The sequence below is a fragment of the Notamacropus eugenii genome, chromosome 4, assembly GCF_028372415.1.
Source record: "Notamacropus eugenii isolate mMacEug1 chromosome 4, mMacEug1.pri_v2, whole genome shotgun sequence".
NCBI classification, from domain to species: Eukaryota; Metazoa; Chordata; class Mammalia; order Diprotodontia; family Macropodidae; genus Notamacropus; species Notamacropus eugenii.
In genome coordinates this window covers 145775695-145794999 of record NC_092875.1, presented here as the reverse complement: position 1 = coordinate 145794999, position 19305 = coordinate 145775695, and the positions used below count along the sequence as shown (strand labels likewise).

Genomic DNA, 19305 nt, shown 5'->3' with positions numbered 1-19305 from the left:
TTACACAGAAGTCAAGAAAGATGAGTACTGAGTAAAGGTCATTAGATTTGGCAAGTCAGAGATTGTTATTTACTTGGAAAAAAAAAGCAATTTTATTTAGATAATAAGGTTGGAATCCAGACCACAGAGTGTTAAGAAGACAGAGAGAAATGGCTCAATGGACAGAGCACCAGCACTGGAGTTAGGAAGACCTGAGTTCAAATCCGGTCTCAGACACTTTCTAGCTGTGTGACTCTGGGCAAGTCTCAACCTCAATTGCCTCAAAAAAAGTTAAGAGAAAACAAGTACAAGAATCTGGTTTCTTTTGTAATTATATGCATTTTATTTTATTCATTTACAAACATTCTGAGAAGAGGTCTGACGGCTTCACCACACTGGCAAAGGCGTTGATAACACAAAAACAGCTAAGAACTCCCTGGACCAAAGGGATTTCATTTGAGTAATATAAATAAGTATAATGTCAGGTAAGTAAAATAATTACAGATCCTGAAGGGCTTACAAAAAAATAGCAGGAAGTTACATAAGTAAGCATACTTTTCAAAATAAGTGACAGACATCTGTCTAGATAAAGATAACTGTTGGTAACTCAACTAAGAAAAGTAAATGTGAGGTAAATGAAATTTGTGGGGAGTAGAATTAGTTCAAGTCAGAAAATGTATGAGAGCTGAACAAAGTTTAGAATGAGCATGGGTAGGAGTTCATAGAGGAGTGAAGGCTAAAGAATATGGTTTTACAGAGATTTACATGAGTTTTTAAGGGGAGGAAATGAGATGTACAAATACCTTAGAAGCAGAAGACATTGTTTAGTGCAATACAGGAATTAATATATTTCTCTAGCTAGAATAGAGCATGAAAATTATGATACACTGCAAGAAGGAAATTAAGGAGAGGGTAGCTTCTAATTTGCATGTGTGTCTAATGCCAGTGTAGATAGAATTCAGTACACCTTTATTAGCAAATTATCTGCTTTTACTCTAAGAAAAACTGCTTTTTTTAAACACCAGGTTGGTATTATATTATAATAGCAGATAAAATTTAAACTCTTTAAGCACTTATCCCAACAAGAAGTTCTCAGTCTCATGAACACCAACTTTTTTCTTAATATTAAGAGAAATTGTATAGGCAAATGTATGGTAGTTTAGCTAGTGTTAGTATTTCAATCTAAACCAAGCAGTGTTTAATTTCTGATTCTCTTTTATAGCAAACAAAATCCAAAATTACATTTTAATAAGTTTCACTGCATATAACTTCTTGAAAAGAAAATATCAATTCAACTTAGACTGACTTTTCTCTTAGTTCAATGTTTGTATGGAAAAAAATAATTAAGCAGTCCGTTAAGAAAAGCATAATCAGTTCATGGGCATGCAGGTATCAATTTTATCTTATGAAAATTTTTCCATGTTCCAGTTGCTTCATTCCTTATTACATGCTGCAAAAGGCAGTAATAATTTTTATAGCCAAATATCACTTCATAAGATACCAGGTGGCTTTCAATATTTACCATATAAGTCATGCATGAAATTTAAACATTACAAAAAATGACTTACCAGTTGACACTCCTGAAATATGCACATTTTCAGAATGTTCTGCAAGAGCACCATTTCCTAAAATTAAACATAATGAATAAACTAATTTCCAAGATAAAATTTGTAAAAACTTCTTCAGATCCATTTTCTTTAAAAGAACAAGGAAAAACTATGCTACTTTTAACAGTTTGCAACTTAAAATCAAAGGCCCTACACACTAAACTTTTTAAGATTATGATAGAGACAAAAGCAATAAATATGGCAGAGAAAATGTTTTAGAAACCACCACGTCATAGAATTATACACAATTTATCATTTATGTTGAACATATAAGCCTTGCTATTATCAAGAAGTGTTTTATGCTTCTATTAAATTCACTTCATAAAGTATTTTTTAAGAAGTTTTATGGCGGGGGCGGGCAGAAGGAAGGAAATCAAGTGGAATCCCCAGTAGACTGCAATATAAAAGGAGAAATTTAATTATGACAGTGGAAAATTAGAGGGGCATGTACTATAAAGGTAAGGGAAATGGAAGATAATGTTGATGTATAATTCTTCTTTAATCTATACTGATATTCCCAGCAAATGAAAGTTAAAATGTGTTGGTTCTCCTCCTGTCCAGTTATCTCCCACTCTGGGCATTTTCAAGGTATGTTCCCTCTCCCTCCTGTGTTTCCTGGCTTCCTTCAAGTACCAGCTAAAATCCCATCTCCGACAAGAGGCCTTTCCTGATCTTAATGTGAGTGCTGTCTCTATCTTCGTTATCTCCAATTTATCCCACACATATTTTGTTTCTATAAAGTTATTTGCACTGTTTTCTCCTCCTTTAGGTTGTGAACTTGAGAGTAGAAACTGTCTTTTGTTTTTCTTTGTATCCTCAGTACTTATACTTAGCACAGTGTCTGGTCTTTAGTTGGTGCTTAGTAACCTTTTTACTCAAACAGCAATACTGTATGATGACCAACTCTGAATGACTTAGCTATAAAAGATCCAAGACAATTCCAAAGGGCTCCTGATAAAAAGTGCTATCTACCTCCAGAGAAAGAACTGATGAAATCTGAATGCAGATCAAGCATACTATTTTTCACTTTATTTTCTGTGGGATTTTTTTTTTTTTTTGGTCTGTGTTTTCTTTCACAACATGCCTTAATATGACAGTTCTGCACCTGTATAACCTATATGAAATTACTTAGCATTTCACCAAAGCAGAGAGATGAGAAGGGAGAGAATTTGGAACTCAAAATTTTTAAAAAGTGAATGTTAAAAATTTTTTATATATAATTGAGGAAAAATAAAATACTATTTAAAAAATAAAAAGTAAAAGGGAGAAAACGTTAAAAAATAACTACTGACGACTTACTGCCTGCACCATACATTTTGGTACTTCATCATATTTTGTGTGATACTGTTCTTCATATGTTTCACAAAGACATCTCTATAATGTAACTAAACTCCTTGAAAGCCACAATGTCATCTACTACTTCTCTTCCTACAACAACCACATGTTAATAAGCCTAGACTAAAACCTTAAATACCTGTTGAAATGAGTAGCTGAATTGTATCTAATAAGACAAAAAGTACTGCTCTGAAGTATTTCCCAGTTAAAATATTGGGAATATTTATTTCCTGAAGTTGAAATTGTTAGTATACCAACAGATATTTATACTTTGTAAGTTTTGCTCTTCAGTCATTTTTCACTTATGTCCAACTCTTCATGACTGCATTTGAGAATTTTTTGGCAAAAATACTAGAGTGGTTTGCCATTTCCTTCTCCAGTTTATTTTATAAATGAGGAAACTGAGACAAACAGGGTAAAGTGATTTGCCTAGGGTCACACAACTACTAAGTACCTGAGATCAAATTTGAATGCTGGGAGATGAGTCTTCCTGACTCCATTGTGCTATATAACTGCCCAATTATATTTATAAGTACACCAGTTATTTTAGGAACATAGCTGAAAATAGTAAGAAAATCACAATTTCAGCTTAACCAAGACTATATCCTTCTGCATAACTAGAAATGAACATCTTCTTTAGCCTATAATTACAACCGAGGAAAATTTAGAGCCAAGTATAGGATCCATATCTAAGATCAATACTAATAACTTAATATTTTAGTTGTAAGCATTAACTTCCCAAAAAGATTCTTTGTTTTCCCTCTTCTCTATGTACAAAATTCAAAGTACTGAAAAATTCAAAATAACAGAATCTTTTAGACATTTTACTTTTATGAGAAATAAATGATGAAGCAAATGAAAATGAAGATTTATTGGGGGGAAATATTAACTTTAAGGGTGGAGGAGCTAACATTTATATAGCATTTATTATGTGCCAGGCACTCTGCTAACTATGATTATTGTTTCACTTGATCCTCACAACACCCTTGGGAAGTAGGTGATATTATTATTATTCCCTTACAGATGAGAAAACTGAGGCAAACAGAGGTTAAGTGACTTGCTCTGGGTCATACAGCTATTAAGTATCTAGTTTGAACTTGAGTCTTCCTGGCTCCAGGCTTGGTCCTCTATCCACTGCACCACCTAGTTGCCTTTAATTCTATTTCCTAAACTTTTTCTATACTTCATACATCAATAAAACTGTGATCTCAGCTACACGGATATTTTCTCCATCCATTTAGACCTCACACAACTCATTCCTTCTCATGCCATGCAATTCTTGCCTGTGTTTTTCTCTAGGTCCTCCACAGGTAATCCACACAATAGCCTGAAGTTCTTACTCTAGTTCTTTTTATATCCTGTACATATTTATACAGTAATCTCATTTTTCAGTTGTCAACACTCACTTCCAAAAGCCCACTCTTTCTGAGTATACTTAGGTTTTATGCCACTTCTGCATAAGTCACCAACAGAAATGGCCACACCATACTTGCCTCAATCACTTCTTTCTCTAATATTTTTTGAATTACCCCTAACTTTGATTATTTGCAAAAAAGTTATATTTAAGATTTATAATCCTAAAGCATGACTGGTAAAATATGTATTTTTTAAAAAGGAATGACTTGCAAACAAGGAAAATCTGAGATAACTAAAATTACTGCACAATTTCATAAAGATAATCTAACCCACAATGTATTCTACTATATAATTAATAATTGCTATTTATTAATAATCCCTAAATGTTTCTAAGTGAGATGTCATATTCAAATTGCATAAGTATTGCTTTTCTATGTGTAGTACATATATATAAATTTTCAATATCCCATTCCCTAAATATTATGGATAAATCATTAAAGATTAAGTAGATTTTCCATAGAAGGAAATTTAGAGTCATCTATCTAATCTGTGCGTAAAAAAGAATCATCTCTACATAAGACCTGGCAAGCTATCATCCAACTTTTGCATGAAGATCTCAAGAGGGTAGCCATCAACTCTTGAAGCGGCCCCCTTCATTTCTGAAAAACTATTTACTGTTAGGAAGCTTTTCCTTTGAAGCTCAAGCCTCAATTTGTCTTCTTGCAATATCTACCCACTGCTATTAGTTCTTCCCACTGGGGACAAGTCATACAAAACTGATCATGATCCCTGTCTCTTACCCTAAATCTTTTAAATAACTGATGGACAGTTTGAATGTCTCCCTTCTATCTTCTCGTCAAGTAAAACATCCCCATTCCTTCAACTGATACTCATGGCAGGATTCGGGCCCCTTGTCACCCAGGCTGTATTCCTCTGAATACCATTCATCCTTATCAATTTATTTCCTAAAAATAAGCCCTCCCAAACTGAACATATGGTCCAGATACTGTCTGACCAGGACAAAATACAACATGAAGATGGGAAAAGACAGAAGGCAATTTAAATTTGAGGGCAACTGTGGAGGAAATAGTCAAAAGCAAAATAAAGCTCAACTTCAAGAAGTTAATTATAAAGAGGAAGATAAAAAGAAGTAGCAGAAGCAGTGATTGGGGTCTTGACTAGGTAAAGAGATGAATAGAGGAATGAGATCACTTTAATTATACATTACTAGCACTGACTATATTCCTTTTTGTTTCTCCACCTTCTTTTTCTCTGTAAAGTGGAGCATAGGGGAAAAGGGAAGGAAAAATTACAAGCAGATGTGATATAGAAGGAAACCACAATAAACTATGAATATAATTGACAACTGTGAATGTAAATAGAATGAATTCATCTACCACATGAAGAGCGTAGCAGAATGAATTAGAAGCAAGAGCTCAATATGATTACAAGAAACATACTTGAAACATAAAGATTCACACAAAGTCAAAATGAGAAGTTGTAATTTAATTTCATCATGCCTTTTATGAGTTTTAAAATTCAAGAGGAAGCAAAATAAAAATAGACATGATTAAAAGAAATAAGCAATGAAACTACACTGTGCTTAAAGGTAAAATTATATAAATATGTCCATATATGCACAACATTGTGCTTAAAGGTAAAATTATATAAGTATGTCCATATATGCACACACAGACACGCTCTTAATATATCAAGTGTCCAAAAAGCTTCAGTGCAGTTTAAAATTTTAATATCTTTAAACTACATTAAGATTTATGGGATACTCTGTATGTACTCTGAAGGCGTATCATCTAAAATATGGATCTCAATATGTTCCTTTCAGACCTTGAAAAATATAACAAAAAGATAAACAAAAAGGAAGATACAGACATGAACAAAATTTTAGAAAAGTAAGATATGATAGATCTCTGGAAATTACTGAATGAGAATCAAAAGGAATACGCATATTTCTCAGTTTTTATGGCACATTTTCAAAAGTGATCATGTGTTAAAGCGTAAAAAACTCACGTATAAATACAGAAAAGCCAAAATATTTTTAAATTTATTTTTCATTCTCAACAAACATTTCCACAAGATTTTGAGTTCCAAATTTTCTCCCCATCTCTTCCCTCTGCCCACCCTAAGACAGCGTGAACTCTGATTACCACTTCACCCATCTGCCCTTCCTTCTATCACACCCCTCCCCTCTCTTATCTCCACCCCCTCCATTTTCTTGTAGGGCAAGATAGATTTCTATACTCCATTGCCTATGTATCTTATTTCCCAGTTTCTGTTAAAAACAATTTAAACATTCCTTTTTTAAAATTTTGAATTCCAACTTCTCTCCCTTCCTCCATCCCCAACCATCCCCACCAAGAAGGCAAGCAATTCAATATAGATTATACATGTGTAGTTATGGAAAACACTTCCACAAGTCATATTGTGAAAGATTAACTATATTTCCCTCCATCCCTATCCTTCCCATTTATCTATTCTGTCTTTTGACCCCATCTCTCCTGAAAAACATTTACTTCTAATTACCCCCTCCTCCCATATGTCCTCCCTTCTATCATCTCTCCCACTCCCGCTTATCTCCTTTCCCCCTTACCTCCCTGTAGTGTAAGATAGATTTTCATATCAAACTGAGTGTGCATGTCATTCCTTCCTTAAGGCAAATGTGATGAGAGTAAGATTCCCTCTTTCCCTCTCACCTTCCCCCTTTCCTCCTACATTGAAAAAGCTTTTTCTTCCTTCTTATGTGAGATAATTTGCTTCATTCTATTTCTCCCTTTATCCTTCACCTAATATAGTCTTCTCTCACCTCTTAATTTTGTTTTTTTAGATATCACCCCTTCATATTCAACTCACCCTGTGCCCTCTGTCTATATGTATATAATCTCTCCAACTACCCCAATACTGAGAAAAGTCTCAAGAGTTACAAATATTATGTTTCCATGTAGGAATGTAAACAGTTTGACTTTAATAATTCCTTTTATGATTTCTCTTCCCTGTTTGCCTTTTCATGCTTCTCCTGGTTCTTGTGTTTGAAAGTCAAATTTTCTATTCAGCTCTGGTCTTTTCATCAAGAATACTTGAAAATCATCTATTTCACTGAATGACCATTTTTTTCCCCTTAAGTATTATACTCAGTTTTGCTAGGTAGGTAATTCTTGGTTTTAATCCTAGCTCCTTTGACCTCTGGAATATTATTTTCCAAGCTCTGAGATCCCTTAATGTAGAAGCAGCTAGAATTTGTGTTATCCTAATTGTATTTCCATAATACTTCAACTGTTTGTTTCTGGCTGCTTGCAAATATTTTCTCCTTGACCTGGAAACTCTGGAATTTGGCCACAATATTCCTAGATCTTGTGTCATCCTGACTAGAATTGTTTCTTTCTGGCCGCTTGCAATATTTTTTCCTTGACTGGAAGCTCTGAAATTTGGCTGCAATATTCTTAGGAGATTTCCTTTTGGGATCTCTTTCAGGAGGGGATCTGTGGATTCTCTCAATATCTATTTTACCCTCTGGTTCCAGAATATCAGGGCAGTTTTCCTTGATAATTTCTTGGAAGATGATGTTTAGGCTCTTTTTTTTGATCATGGCTTTCAGGTAGTCCAATAAATTTTTTAAAATGTCTCTCCTTGATCTATTTTCCTAGTCAGTTATTTTTCCAATGAGATATTGTTGACTCAGTTTTCATGATTTTCTTTCATCACCCTCATTTCTCTACCCAATTTTTGCTCTACTTCTCTTACTTGATTTTCAAAATCCTTTTTGAGCTCTTCCATGGCCTGAGGTCAATTAATATTTTTCTTGGAGTCTTTGGATGGAGGATCTTTGACTTTGTTGTCTTCTTCTGCTTGTATATTTTGGTCTTCCTTGTCACCAAAGTAAGATTCTATAGTCTGATTCTTTTACCAGATTTTGCTCATTTTCACCAGCTATTTACTTGACTTTTGAGCGCTTTATTAAAGTAGTTCTCTGCTACCAGTGGTGGTGAGGGGTGTACTGTCAGCCACCTGATCCCTGCTACAATCTGTGGGCCTAGAGCTCCAGAAGCAGTCACTGCCAATACCTCTGCTCCTGTTGATGCTGCCTTGGGCTCCTCTAACCTCTTCACTGCACTGAGGCTAGGGCCTGACTATTGTACTCTCTTACACAGGTCCCACAGGTTTTTTCCACTGACTTTCTAATTTGTCCTTGGCATTTTGGGGTTGTGAAGTCTGGAAACCACCACAGGTGTGTGAGATTCAGTTCCCCCAAGGCTTACTCAAGACCAGTCTGTGAGATGTGGCCCACACTGGATTATGCTCTGCTCTCAGTCCCAGCATGATAGACACTTCCTGGTGACCTTCCAAGCTGTCATGGATTGGAGATTTGCTTCACTCCATCATTCTGTGGGTTCTGTAGCTCCAGAATTTGTTTAGAGTCATTTTTTACAGATATTTGACTGGGTTTGGGTGGGAGAGGGCCTGCAAGTCTGCACTGTTACTCCACCATCTTAGCTCCACCCCCAGAAAAGCCAAATATTATCAAGCCCATTCTTTACCAACCTCAATAAAAAATAAAATCATAGAACCATGGACTTAAAATTGGAAGGAACTTAGAAATGGCTGGCCTCCTTGCCTCAAGTTTCTACACATTCCAACCCATCCTTCATTCAACTGTTAAACTGATCTTCCTAAAACACAAGTCTCCAGTGGTTCTCTATTGCTTCTAAGATTCAATAAAAAATACTCTGGTCTTCAAAGCCTTTTACAACCTGGACCCCTTCCTATTCTAGTCATCTTATATTATATACTTCCCTGCCTCCAACATACTCTGCTATATACTATAACACTAGCCTCACTGCTGTTTCTGGAACATGACACCCCAACTCTTAACTGAACATTTTCACTGTCTATCTCCCATGTCTGGAACTCTCTCCCTCTCTTATTTATACCTCCTATCTACTAGAGAAGGAAATGGCAAACAGTATCTTTGCCAAGAAAATTCCATGGTGAAAAGTCTATGGGTCATGTCTTTTTTTAAAAATTAATTTAATGTAATAATACTGACATTACCCTCTCAAACAGAACTGAATGAGGAAACAACCAAAAAAAAAAAAAGTTACTCAGCTTCTTTTAAATCTTAGCTAAAATCCTTATTTCTTCAAGAAGTCTTTCCCAGAGTTTCTTAATCTTAATGCCCTTCTAAGACCACTCCTGTTATCCTACAAATATTTTGTTTATACATAATTGTTTGTATGCTGCTACTCCATTATATCCTGAGCTCCTTGAGGGATGGAACTAGTTTTTGTTTTGTATTGTGCTTTTCTGTGTATCTCCAGAGTTCAGTCCAATGCCTAGCACATGGTAGATATTTAATAAATACTGGTTGACTGACCAATTAGAGGCTATCAAGTTCAATCCCTTCATTTTACAAATGAAAAACTGAGTGAAAGAGAAGTTAAATGACTTGCTGAAGGTGACACAGCTAGCAAGCTCCCAGGTTAGGATTTGAATTTAGGTCTTCCTGACTCCAAATCCACTACTTTATCCAATACACCATGATGCCTCTCTAACATTAAAGGAGATTTGAAGAAAGGATTCAAACATAAATGACTAAATATTATAATCCTAAATAAATGGCAGGTTAAAGAACAAACTAGAGAAATAGAAGAATTTCATCAAAGAAAATAGAATGAGACAACATAGCAAAACTCTGGGACTGATGTGTATCTCTCCTCTGTCTATGTATACACGTATACTTTCTTCAACAAGTGAGAAAATAAGCAGATGAATGAACTGAGCATGTAACTAGCAAAGCAACAAATCACAAATGTGGAAGTAAATACAAAAATGAAATTTAGAAAATTAAAGAAGAGATAAAAATTTAAATTTAAAAAATACATATTGAATTGATAAATAAAGCAAGGAACTTTTGGGTGGAAGAACTACTAAAATAAACAATCCATTTGCTAATGTAATTTTTAAATAGAGAAGAAAATCAAACTACCATACTAAAAAATGAAAACTGAAAATTCACAGAGGAAGAGAGCAAGTGAATATTGATAAAAAATATCAATTAAAATATTAACAAGGATCCTATGGTAATATATTAATAAGATTATGTACTATGATTATATTGGGCTTCTAACAAGAATTTAGGGTTGATTCTATGTTAGGAAAATAACATATATAAAAAGTCAGTCATGTTCCCCCCTAAAAAAAATTTTACATCATCTATTACATCAAAAGATTCAGAAAAGGCTTTAGAAAAAGTATTCCTGCCTTTCTTGGTAAATACTGAATGAAAAGCATATAAACAAACCAGCTTTTCCTTAAGATTATCAACATTATTTACCTAAAATCAAATGCTAGCATTATTATAATATAAATACTAGAAGTCTTCCAAGTTAGATCAGAAGTAAATCAAAGACGTCAGTTATTTGGTAGAGTTCTACACATGATAAATATATCAATTTGACAATAAGAAATTGAGAAAAATAACAGACAAAAAATAAACCAAATCACTAGGGTTTAAAGATAATATAATGGTTTGGTTTACTCAAGAGAACCAAATTTAACTGTAACAATTTTAATTTCAGGAAGGTAGTAAGATATAAATAAATTCTTTTAAAAAATCACCAGTCTTTCTAGGAAGAGGGAGAATGAGAAATGCAACTCAAAATATCTATGGGATACATATAAACTATCCGAGAAGCCAACTATCAAGACAGAGACAAATTATGTGAATATAACTGCAAAATAATCTTTATAAAGAAAGTTTAAATAACTGAAGAAATATGAATTGCTCATATTGTGGAGCTATGCTGATGTAATAAAAACAACAGTAATTCCTTCATAAACTTACAATTTCATGTCATACCAAACTACTGAAGATTTACTTCCTAGAATTAGATGTAATTCACCTGGAGCCAGAATCTTAAGAGAAATGAAATGAAGAGAAATGAAAAGGTAAGAAGATAGGAGGCCTAACTACTAAATTTCAAGTTGCAGTACAAACTAACAACAATTAAAACTACTGGGTGCTACTTAAAAAATGCAAAAAGTGAACAATGGAACACATTAAGTAAATAAGACCTAGGACCAAACAAACATAGGAGCATAGGGATCAATATATGCAAAGGCACTAGTTACAGGAGTTAAGGATTCCATGGAAACTGAAAGTATTCTGGCAGAAATTAGGTTTAAACCAACATCTCAAATGATATACCACAATAAGCTCCAACTAAACATGGACCAAAATATTAAAAGTTATATCATGAACAATTTAAAGGATCAGAGATGAAGGTATCTTTCACTATTATGGATGAGGAAAGAATTCTTAATAAAAGAAGGAAAGGATAGAAAAGATCTTAAGAGGTGAAATGGACAATTTGATTATGTAAAATAAAGGTCCTAAACTCAAAATATGTATGAGACTGATTCAAATATAAAAGAACAAGATATTCCCCTATAGATATATGACCAAAGAAGACATTTTTAAAAGACAATTACAACTGTTGAAGGGAAAACAGGGCTACTAAGTATGCACTATTCATGAAACTCTAAATTTGTCCAACAATTCTGGAAATTCCAAAAATTTTGTAATTATACCCAGAAAGTCACTAAACTATATATAATTTTGACCTAGCAATCCACTATTAAGGCAGACAGAAAGAAACTTTATGTGCAAAAATATTTATAATATCACTTCATCAAAAAATCCATAAATATAATGGGTATCTCTCAAGGAGTTATAAATTTAATGGAACATTAGAGTGACACTATTGTTCAGTCATTTTTCAGTCATGTCTGACTCTTCATGACAGCACTTAGAGTTTTCTTGACAAAGATACTAGAGTGGTTTGCCATTTCCTTTTCCAGCTCATTTTACAGATGAGGAAACTGAGTCAAACAAGGCTAAGTGACTTGCCCAGCATCATAGCTAGTAAGTATCTAAAACTAGATTTGAACTCAGGTCCTTCTGATTCCAGAACTCTATCATTCTATAGATCCTGCATTCTATCCTCTACGCCACCTAACTATCCCTTCTAATGACATAAAAACGACAAAAGGAATAGATTCAGACAAAACTAATAAAACATGCTTGAGGTAATGCAGAGTGATGTGAGCAGAAGCCAAACAATTTCTATAACTCTGGCAAGACAAATGAAACAACTTTTTAAGACTTAAAAGTGCTGATCAATACTATAAATCAATTATGATGATTCCAGAAAACTGAAGATGACACATGCCTCCCACCTTTTGACAGAGAGGTGATAAATCAGAAATGCAGGGTAAAACATACATTTTCAGATTAGGGCAATGTTCTTTATTATACAGTAATTTATTTCTTACAAGGGAAGGCATTTTCTTTTTGGAGGGGAGGAAGTTTTGTGGGGGAGAAGGTAGATACTGAAAGTGACACAAAATAAGAAAGATAAAAATATCAATTAAATATAAAATAATATCAAAAAGAGACAAAGCTGAAGTTCAGAAGGTGACAAAGAGAGGGTAAAATTAGTGCTATTGCATCAAATTAATTTTTTTAAAAATATATATACAATAGATTTTCAATTTCACATAAAATCCTTTTTTTATTCTTTATATACTGAAATGTTCAAATTTGTTAAGATCATTCAAATTTGTTAAGATCATAATAAAAATAAAACAATTTTTAAAAAGAAAAAAAGAACAGATAAAGTAGGGAGAGGAAATACTGAATAATGAGAAGGCATAATCATGGGAGATATATCTCTAGGAATTGTAATGGGGCAGGGGGGGATAGTATGGTGGAGGAAATTTGAGTGAAAATTAATAGAGATAGAAAGAGAAGTGCTACTAAAGTACACTCCTGGCCACTTGGACAGGAAGAAGTAAATTAGGATTTTGGAATCATAAACTTGACAAGAAGTATAATACACTAGTGGTAAGGATTTACTAGAGTTCTTTATCTGAAAAAACTGAGCAGCCAATAACTTCTTGACTTAATTAAAGCTTCATCTTTAAAAGGTGTAGGAAACAAAGTAAAATTCTATTCAGGATTTATATGATCCTAACTTACAGATTAAAATTGGTTTCTGAATGGGAAATGATGGAAATATTGTGGCAGCTTACTAAGTTGGGAATAGAGGAGAGGAAAATAGGCAATCTGCATTCTTGATTTTGGAATAGTTCTCAAAGAGCTGAAATTGGTAAGATCTCAAGTCCCAAAATCATAAAGCAAAAACAGGCTAAGTTACTTAAGCCCAGGAAGACTGATAATCTCTCAAGAATGAAATTATGACAAATTACTGAATTTATTTATTAATTACTGAAATTATTACAAAAGGAAGCAATTCCAATGAGGAAAAAAAATAAGAGTTTTCTGAATATAATGGTATGGAACTACACAAACATCTATTTTTAAATATAGGACATATATATTAAGAAAATGGAAGCAATTGGCAAGTAACAGGATGAATATAAGAGTATGGTGTACTACTGTGAAAACAGTGTCAGTTCATAAACTCAGAAGGAGCTGAGATTAATGAAGAAAACTAAGGGCAAGAAAAAGACACAGGGAAGGAAGGGCAGGCAAGTGGTAGATCAAATAAGGAATGAGACCAAAACAGAACTCATTGTTATCTTTATCCCCAACCCTTCCCTCCCCCTCACTCTCCAAACTTCCCTATTACTGTCAAGGGCACTGTCCTCCCAGGCACTCACAACCTGTTATGTCTAGTACTCCTAGTACTCACTCTACATATTCAATCTGTTAAGAAATCTTGTTGCTTCTACTTTCAAAACACTTCTTATATACGTCCCCTACTCTCCATTCATTAGCAGCCCATCTTCACAGGTTACTTGTGGGAAAAAAAAAAAAAACTTACAGAATGATGCAGGGGTGAGATAAAAGGAGGTAGAAAAGAGCGTTGCATGTTTACATTTATTATACCACAATCTGTACCTTACTATGCTCAAAATGCTTTTAACTCACTAATTCATTGCAAAGACTGATGTATTAAGTCATACCTAAGAATGCTATAAGCCACTTTAAAGCACCTACTATAAGAATGAAGACTGAAGTTGAGATGCCACAAAGTAATTGGTTCTCTACTGTTTCTGCTAATTTTGACCTAATGATTAACATCAAGAAAATATAGGTTCTTCACCAGTCAGCACCACAACATTCATTTGTGGAACCAAATCGTTACAGCAAATGGGAGAAATTTTGTATTCTGTGGATAAGTCCACTTACCTTGGCAGTATACTTTCCAGGGAGGTACACATAGATGATGAGGTATAGGCTGCCTATCAAACTGAAGATCACAGAGCTGTTGAGCTGATCTCATTGTTGTATGCCTATGAAACCTGGCTAGTCTACCAACACCACACCAGGAAACTGAATTGCCTCCGTTTATATTGTCTTAGGAAGATTCTGAAGATCACCAGACACTGAGGTCCTTTCTTGAACTAAACTGCCAAGCATTCAAATTCTACTGTAGAGACCACAAACTCCAATGGGTGGCCACATTGTTTGAATGCCAAATGCATGCTTGCCTAAAAGATGTCTTACAGAGAACTCACACAAGTCAAGTGCTCACGGTGGTGAGAACTGATACAAGGAAACTCCCAAGGTCTCTCTGAAAAACTTTGGAACTGATTGCATGACATGGGACACATTGGCACAGGACTGCCCAGCATGGTGCACCCTCATCAAAGAAGGTGCTGTACTCTATGAGCAAAACAGAACGGAAGTAGTTCAAAAGAAATGCAAGATAAACTTAATGAATCCATCCCAAATGGTCATGTGGACTATTTGTGCCTGATCTGTAGTAGAGCATTCCAAGCTTGTATTGGTCTGATAAGTCACAGTTGAACTCACTGTAACTTAACTCCAATATAGTGATGTCATTTTGGTCCTCTTCAAGAATGAAGGATAACAACCATAAGAACCATGATAAATTACTGGCAAAACATTAACAATATATAATTCTGAAATGAATTCAAGTGACTGTCGTTCAAATACAAGGATAAAAGAATTATGAAAGTTCAAAAATCAACTTTGTGCTTGGGAAGAGTGGGAAGTATGTGCTATTTTCATATCTAACTCACTTTTAAAATGTTTCATTAATTCCTTTTGTTTCTTAAATCATATTTTTCTCAATATCCTTTCTACCTACCATCCTTTGTAAAGAAGCTAATCTAAACTGCAACAAAGACCTTATCTGACACAGTTTCCAACATGTATAATAATCATCCACTTCTCTACTGAGAGCAGGGAGGTGTGCTTTATTGTATGTCCTCTTAATGCATTTTTTAAAAAATACTTAAAATTATTTACTAGTAGTATTTTAAAAATTTATTCTATTTTTAATTTATGAAATAAAAAAATTTCATAACATAGTATAATAAAAAAGATGATTGCATATGAAACTGCAAATCTACATTTTGCTATTCCTTTAAATATAAAATAAAGCTATCATGTATATTTTTTTTCCCTTTTTTTCCCTCTCCTTCCCTACACTCTAGCTATGGCTACCACTAGACACAAATAGGTACATATATATGTAAAATTATTCTATATATGCTTTTATTTATCAGTGCTTTCTCTACATGCAGACAGTATCTTTCTTCATGTGTCTTTTATTTTTAATTTTGTTTATTTGTAACAGTCTAAAAAACTTAGTCACTCAAAGCTGTTCTTAAAACAATATTGCTGTTACTATATACAGTGTTCTCTTGGTTCTGGTCACTTCACTCTTCACCATTGTGTAAGTCTTTCCATGCTTTTCTAAGATCACTGAGAGATGGCTCAGGAGAAGTGTAGCTGGTGACCTGCACAGCCCTCCCTCACTCAAAACAAAGTCAAGGCCAAGTCATGTCATTGTTTCTCTGATGTCACGGTCTTCTATGAAAACAAAGGACGAACACAAAATGATCATTGAGCTCATCGTTTCTTATAGCACGGTAGTATTCCATCACAACCATACACCACAACTTACTCAGTTACTTCCCAACTGACAGGGATAACTGTAATTTCCAGTTCTCTGCCACCACAAAGGGAGCTGCCATAAACATCCATTCATATTTGAAGTTATAATGATTATTTGTGAATTTCCCTCCATCTTGTTTTTACTGTTTTCTTTCTCAGCCACTCTTTTTGCCTTATCCCTGTTTTTGTATCTTCTCCCTTTACTCTCTTATTCCTTATTTTACCCACTCATCCAAGAGTTCCTTCCTCCTCCTTAAACAATGTGTACATCTGGAAAAATGTAGAAGTCTTCAATGCTTTTAAAAAAAAGGCTTATTGATCTGTTTATAGATTACTCTCATTCTGAATAAAGTAAAGTAGTTAAGTAAAACTAATAATAAAGTGACCTCATCTCAAAGTGTATTGAACATTTTAAATCTGTAACATGCCCCTTTCTATTAAAAAAAATCAGTAGAAATCTATTTTCTTTCCCTCCGTGTCATGTAGTTTTGTTTCACTTCCATTACTATATTTTGTATATTGTTCTCTTTGCTGTTTTCTTCATTCTGCATTATTTCACAAAAATGTTCATTATTTTTCTCTGAGTTTTTCACATTCATTGTTTCTCATTCTACAGAAGAGGAAAGTGAGGCCCGTTAAGTGAGGTGACTTGCTCAAGGTCACTAGGAAATGCTAGTGATGGATTAAATTGCCAGACTTCAGAGCCCATGTTTCTTCCATAGTATACCATATCACCTTGGCAAAGATGATGAAAGATAGAAATAGCCAGTGGTGAAGAACAGTGAGAAAACAGACATACTAATTTAATTGCTAAGAAGCTATGAAATGGTCCAAGTGTTTTAAAAACAAACAATGTGTAATTATTCCGAAATTATAAAACAATTTGTACCCTTTGACTTTCCTATTCTTTATGAAGGATGTACCTTAAAAGCATAAAAGAAAAATTCTATGTATATCAAAATGTTTATATACCACACATCTGGCCATTCCACAATCAATGGATGCTACTTTCATATTTTTTGCTTTTATAAAAAGAGTTGCCATGAGTATTTTTCATCTATTATAGTTAATTAAGAAACTAAAATTAGCATGTTAACATTTTCTATAAAAATTCTCAGCGACATATAAACTATTCAATAATTACATAACATTAATTACTACATGTTAAAAGATGAGAGACATAAATCAAGATTAGGTTACTTCATCTTTTGCCTTTTAATTTTTTTTGCATTGTATATTCCCTGGCACAAAAAAAATAGAAGCAATATTAAAGCTGAGAACTCCTCCTTCTCTTGATTGGCCAGTAGTACTTCACCTATCTGAATGAGCAGGTCTATCCTTTTTTGGATCTTCATTTTTCCCCCAACGTAGTTTTATAAAACCCATTTTTGTTATCTTCCACTTACCATGACAACTTTTCCTCCCTCTGAGTTTTATAGCATTTCTACCAGTATTCTTACAGGAATATGCCCCACTTTTGTATTTGTGCTCTATCTTCTTCCCTTGTTTTTTTATCTCCTACATCTCCTATTTAAGTATCTAAAGACTTAAGTTGGTCAATGCTATTTCACCACTCTTTTTATCTATTATGTGCCTTTTTAAGAAATTATATTGGAAAAAGCACAGGATCTGAAGTCACAGAATGAGTGACAGTTTTGCTACTTCTTACCTTTGTACCTCTTTAGGCCTCAGTTTTCTTATCAATATAATGAAGGGGCTGACCTAGTTAATTTGTAAAATAATTTCCAGTTCTTGATCTACAATTCCAGAAGCACTCCTGGGCCCTATTCCATTTGTTACTATACTTTTATGACTAAATAAGAATCATATACGACATCAGGAAAGAACTGGATTCAAAGCCTAATTTCAATACTTACTAATTTTGTAACTATGGACCTATGTAATCATAAATACTGCTTAATCTATGGCTTATTTTTGTCATATCTCATCTCACAGGGTTACCGTAACAATCAAATGTATGTAAAGCACTTTAACAAATCCTAAATTTGAGCTATCATTATTATTATTATTACTAACAAGGTTAAATGTATATTCATGAATTAAAGTCCTCCAGGTCACTCCATTTATTACCCACATTTTGTATACTTGAATGCAGAGACACCTGAAGGCCTAAGTTTTATTCCTAACTTTCTCCTTGGATAGCTGTTACGAATAATTGGTCCTCTTTTATTTTCTTCCTGTGTTACCAGGCTTGGAAGATCAATGTGAGCTATGTTTTTCCTTCTTCCTTCCTTTTCAGCTTAAAATTCTCTTGACCAGATCAGCAAAACTCCAGGCAAATTTTGTTAATTAGCCCTTCCAAGGTTTACTTCAGTCCCTGATTAAAAACACACCCTTCCTAGATTTTAAACTGTGGTCTAGAAATCCAAATCCATTTTGAGAAATAAATTTACTTCCTATGTCAACCTCTTTTCTGAACACCCTTCTATCACTAATAGTTATGAAGACAACCCTTAAGGTCTCCATTTTTTTTTTTTTCTGTTCAGGCTTTAATCTTTAACAATTCTTTCTAAGCTTCTTCTGACATCATTAAAGCTGGGGTAGTGCTTGTTACAATGGCAAGTCTTGGGAGGCTTATAGCCCTAGATAGGTGTCCCAGGAAGAGAATACTCCTAAGTATTCTAAAGAGAATATTTTATTATATTAAAAAACAGCTAACTAGATAAACCTCAGCAAAGACTTAACAAACATAGCTACCCCTCTCTTCCTTCTCTGACCACAATTGAATGATTTCTCACTTTAGTGATGCAGAAATATAAGGAAGGCTGAATAATATAACAGACATCTTTTGTTAACTTATGCCAACTTTTCTTTAGGAAGATATAATTTTTAGAAAGTTTGTTTAGAGTACGTAGAAGGATATTTTGGTGATATTTGGTGATTTCGTATTTGCCCCAAAGTTTTCAAAGTCTTCTTCATCAAATAACACATCTACAGACATTATATGAGGTCAATTTTTCCCCCACATTCCCCCTAATAACTGACTTCACAGAATTCCAAGGACAAAATACAATCAATATATCCAACATTATAACAAGACTG

The 19305-nt window shown here is 33.9% G+C and overlaps 1 protein-coding gene across 2 annotated transcripts in view; it reads right to left on the bottom strand.

Moving 5' to 3' along the window:
* Positions 1-19305, bottom strand: part of LRP12 (LDL receptor related protein 12) — a 130636-nt gene that overhangs the window by 66412 nt on the left and 44919 nt on the right. The window contains exon 2 of one of the 2 annotated variants that reach the window (XM_072603298.1): positions 1548-1604. The exons of the other annotated variant lie outside the window; for it this stretch is intronic. Coding sequence (XP_072459399.1) covers positions 1548-1604 — 57 coding nt within the window. The remainder of the gene's footprint in view (positions 1-1547; positions 1605-19305) is intronic. 2 annotated transcript variants of the gene reach the window in all.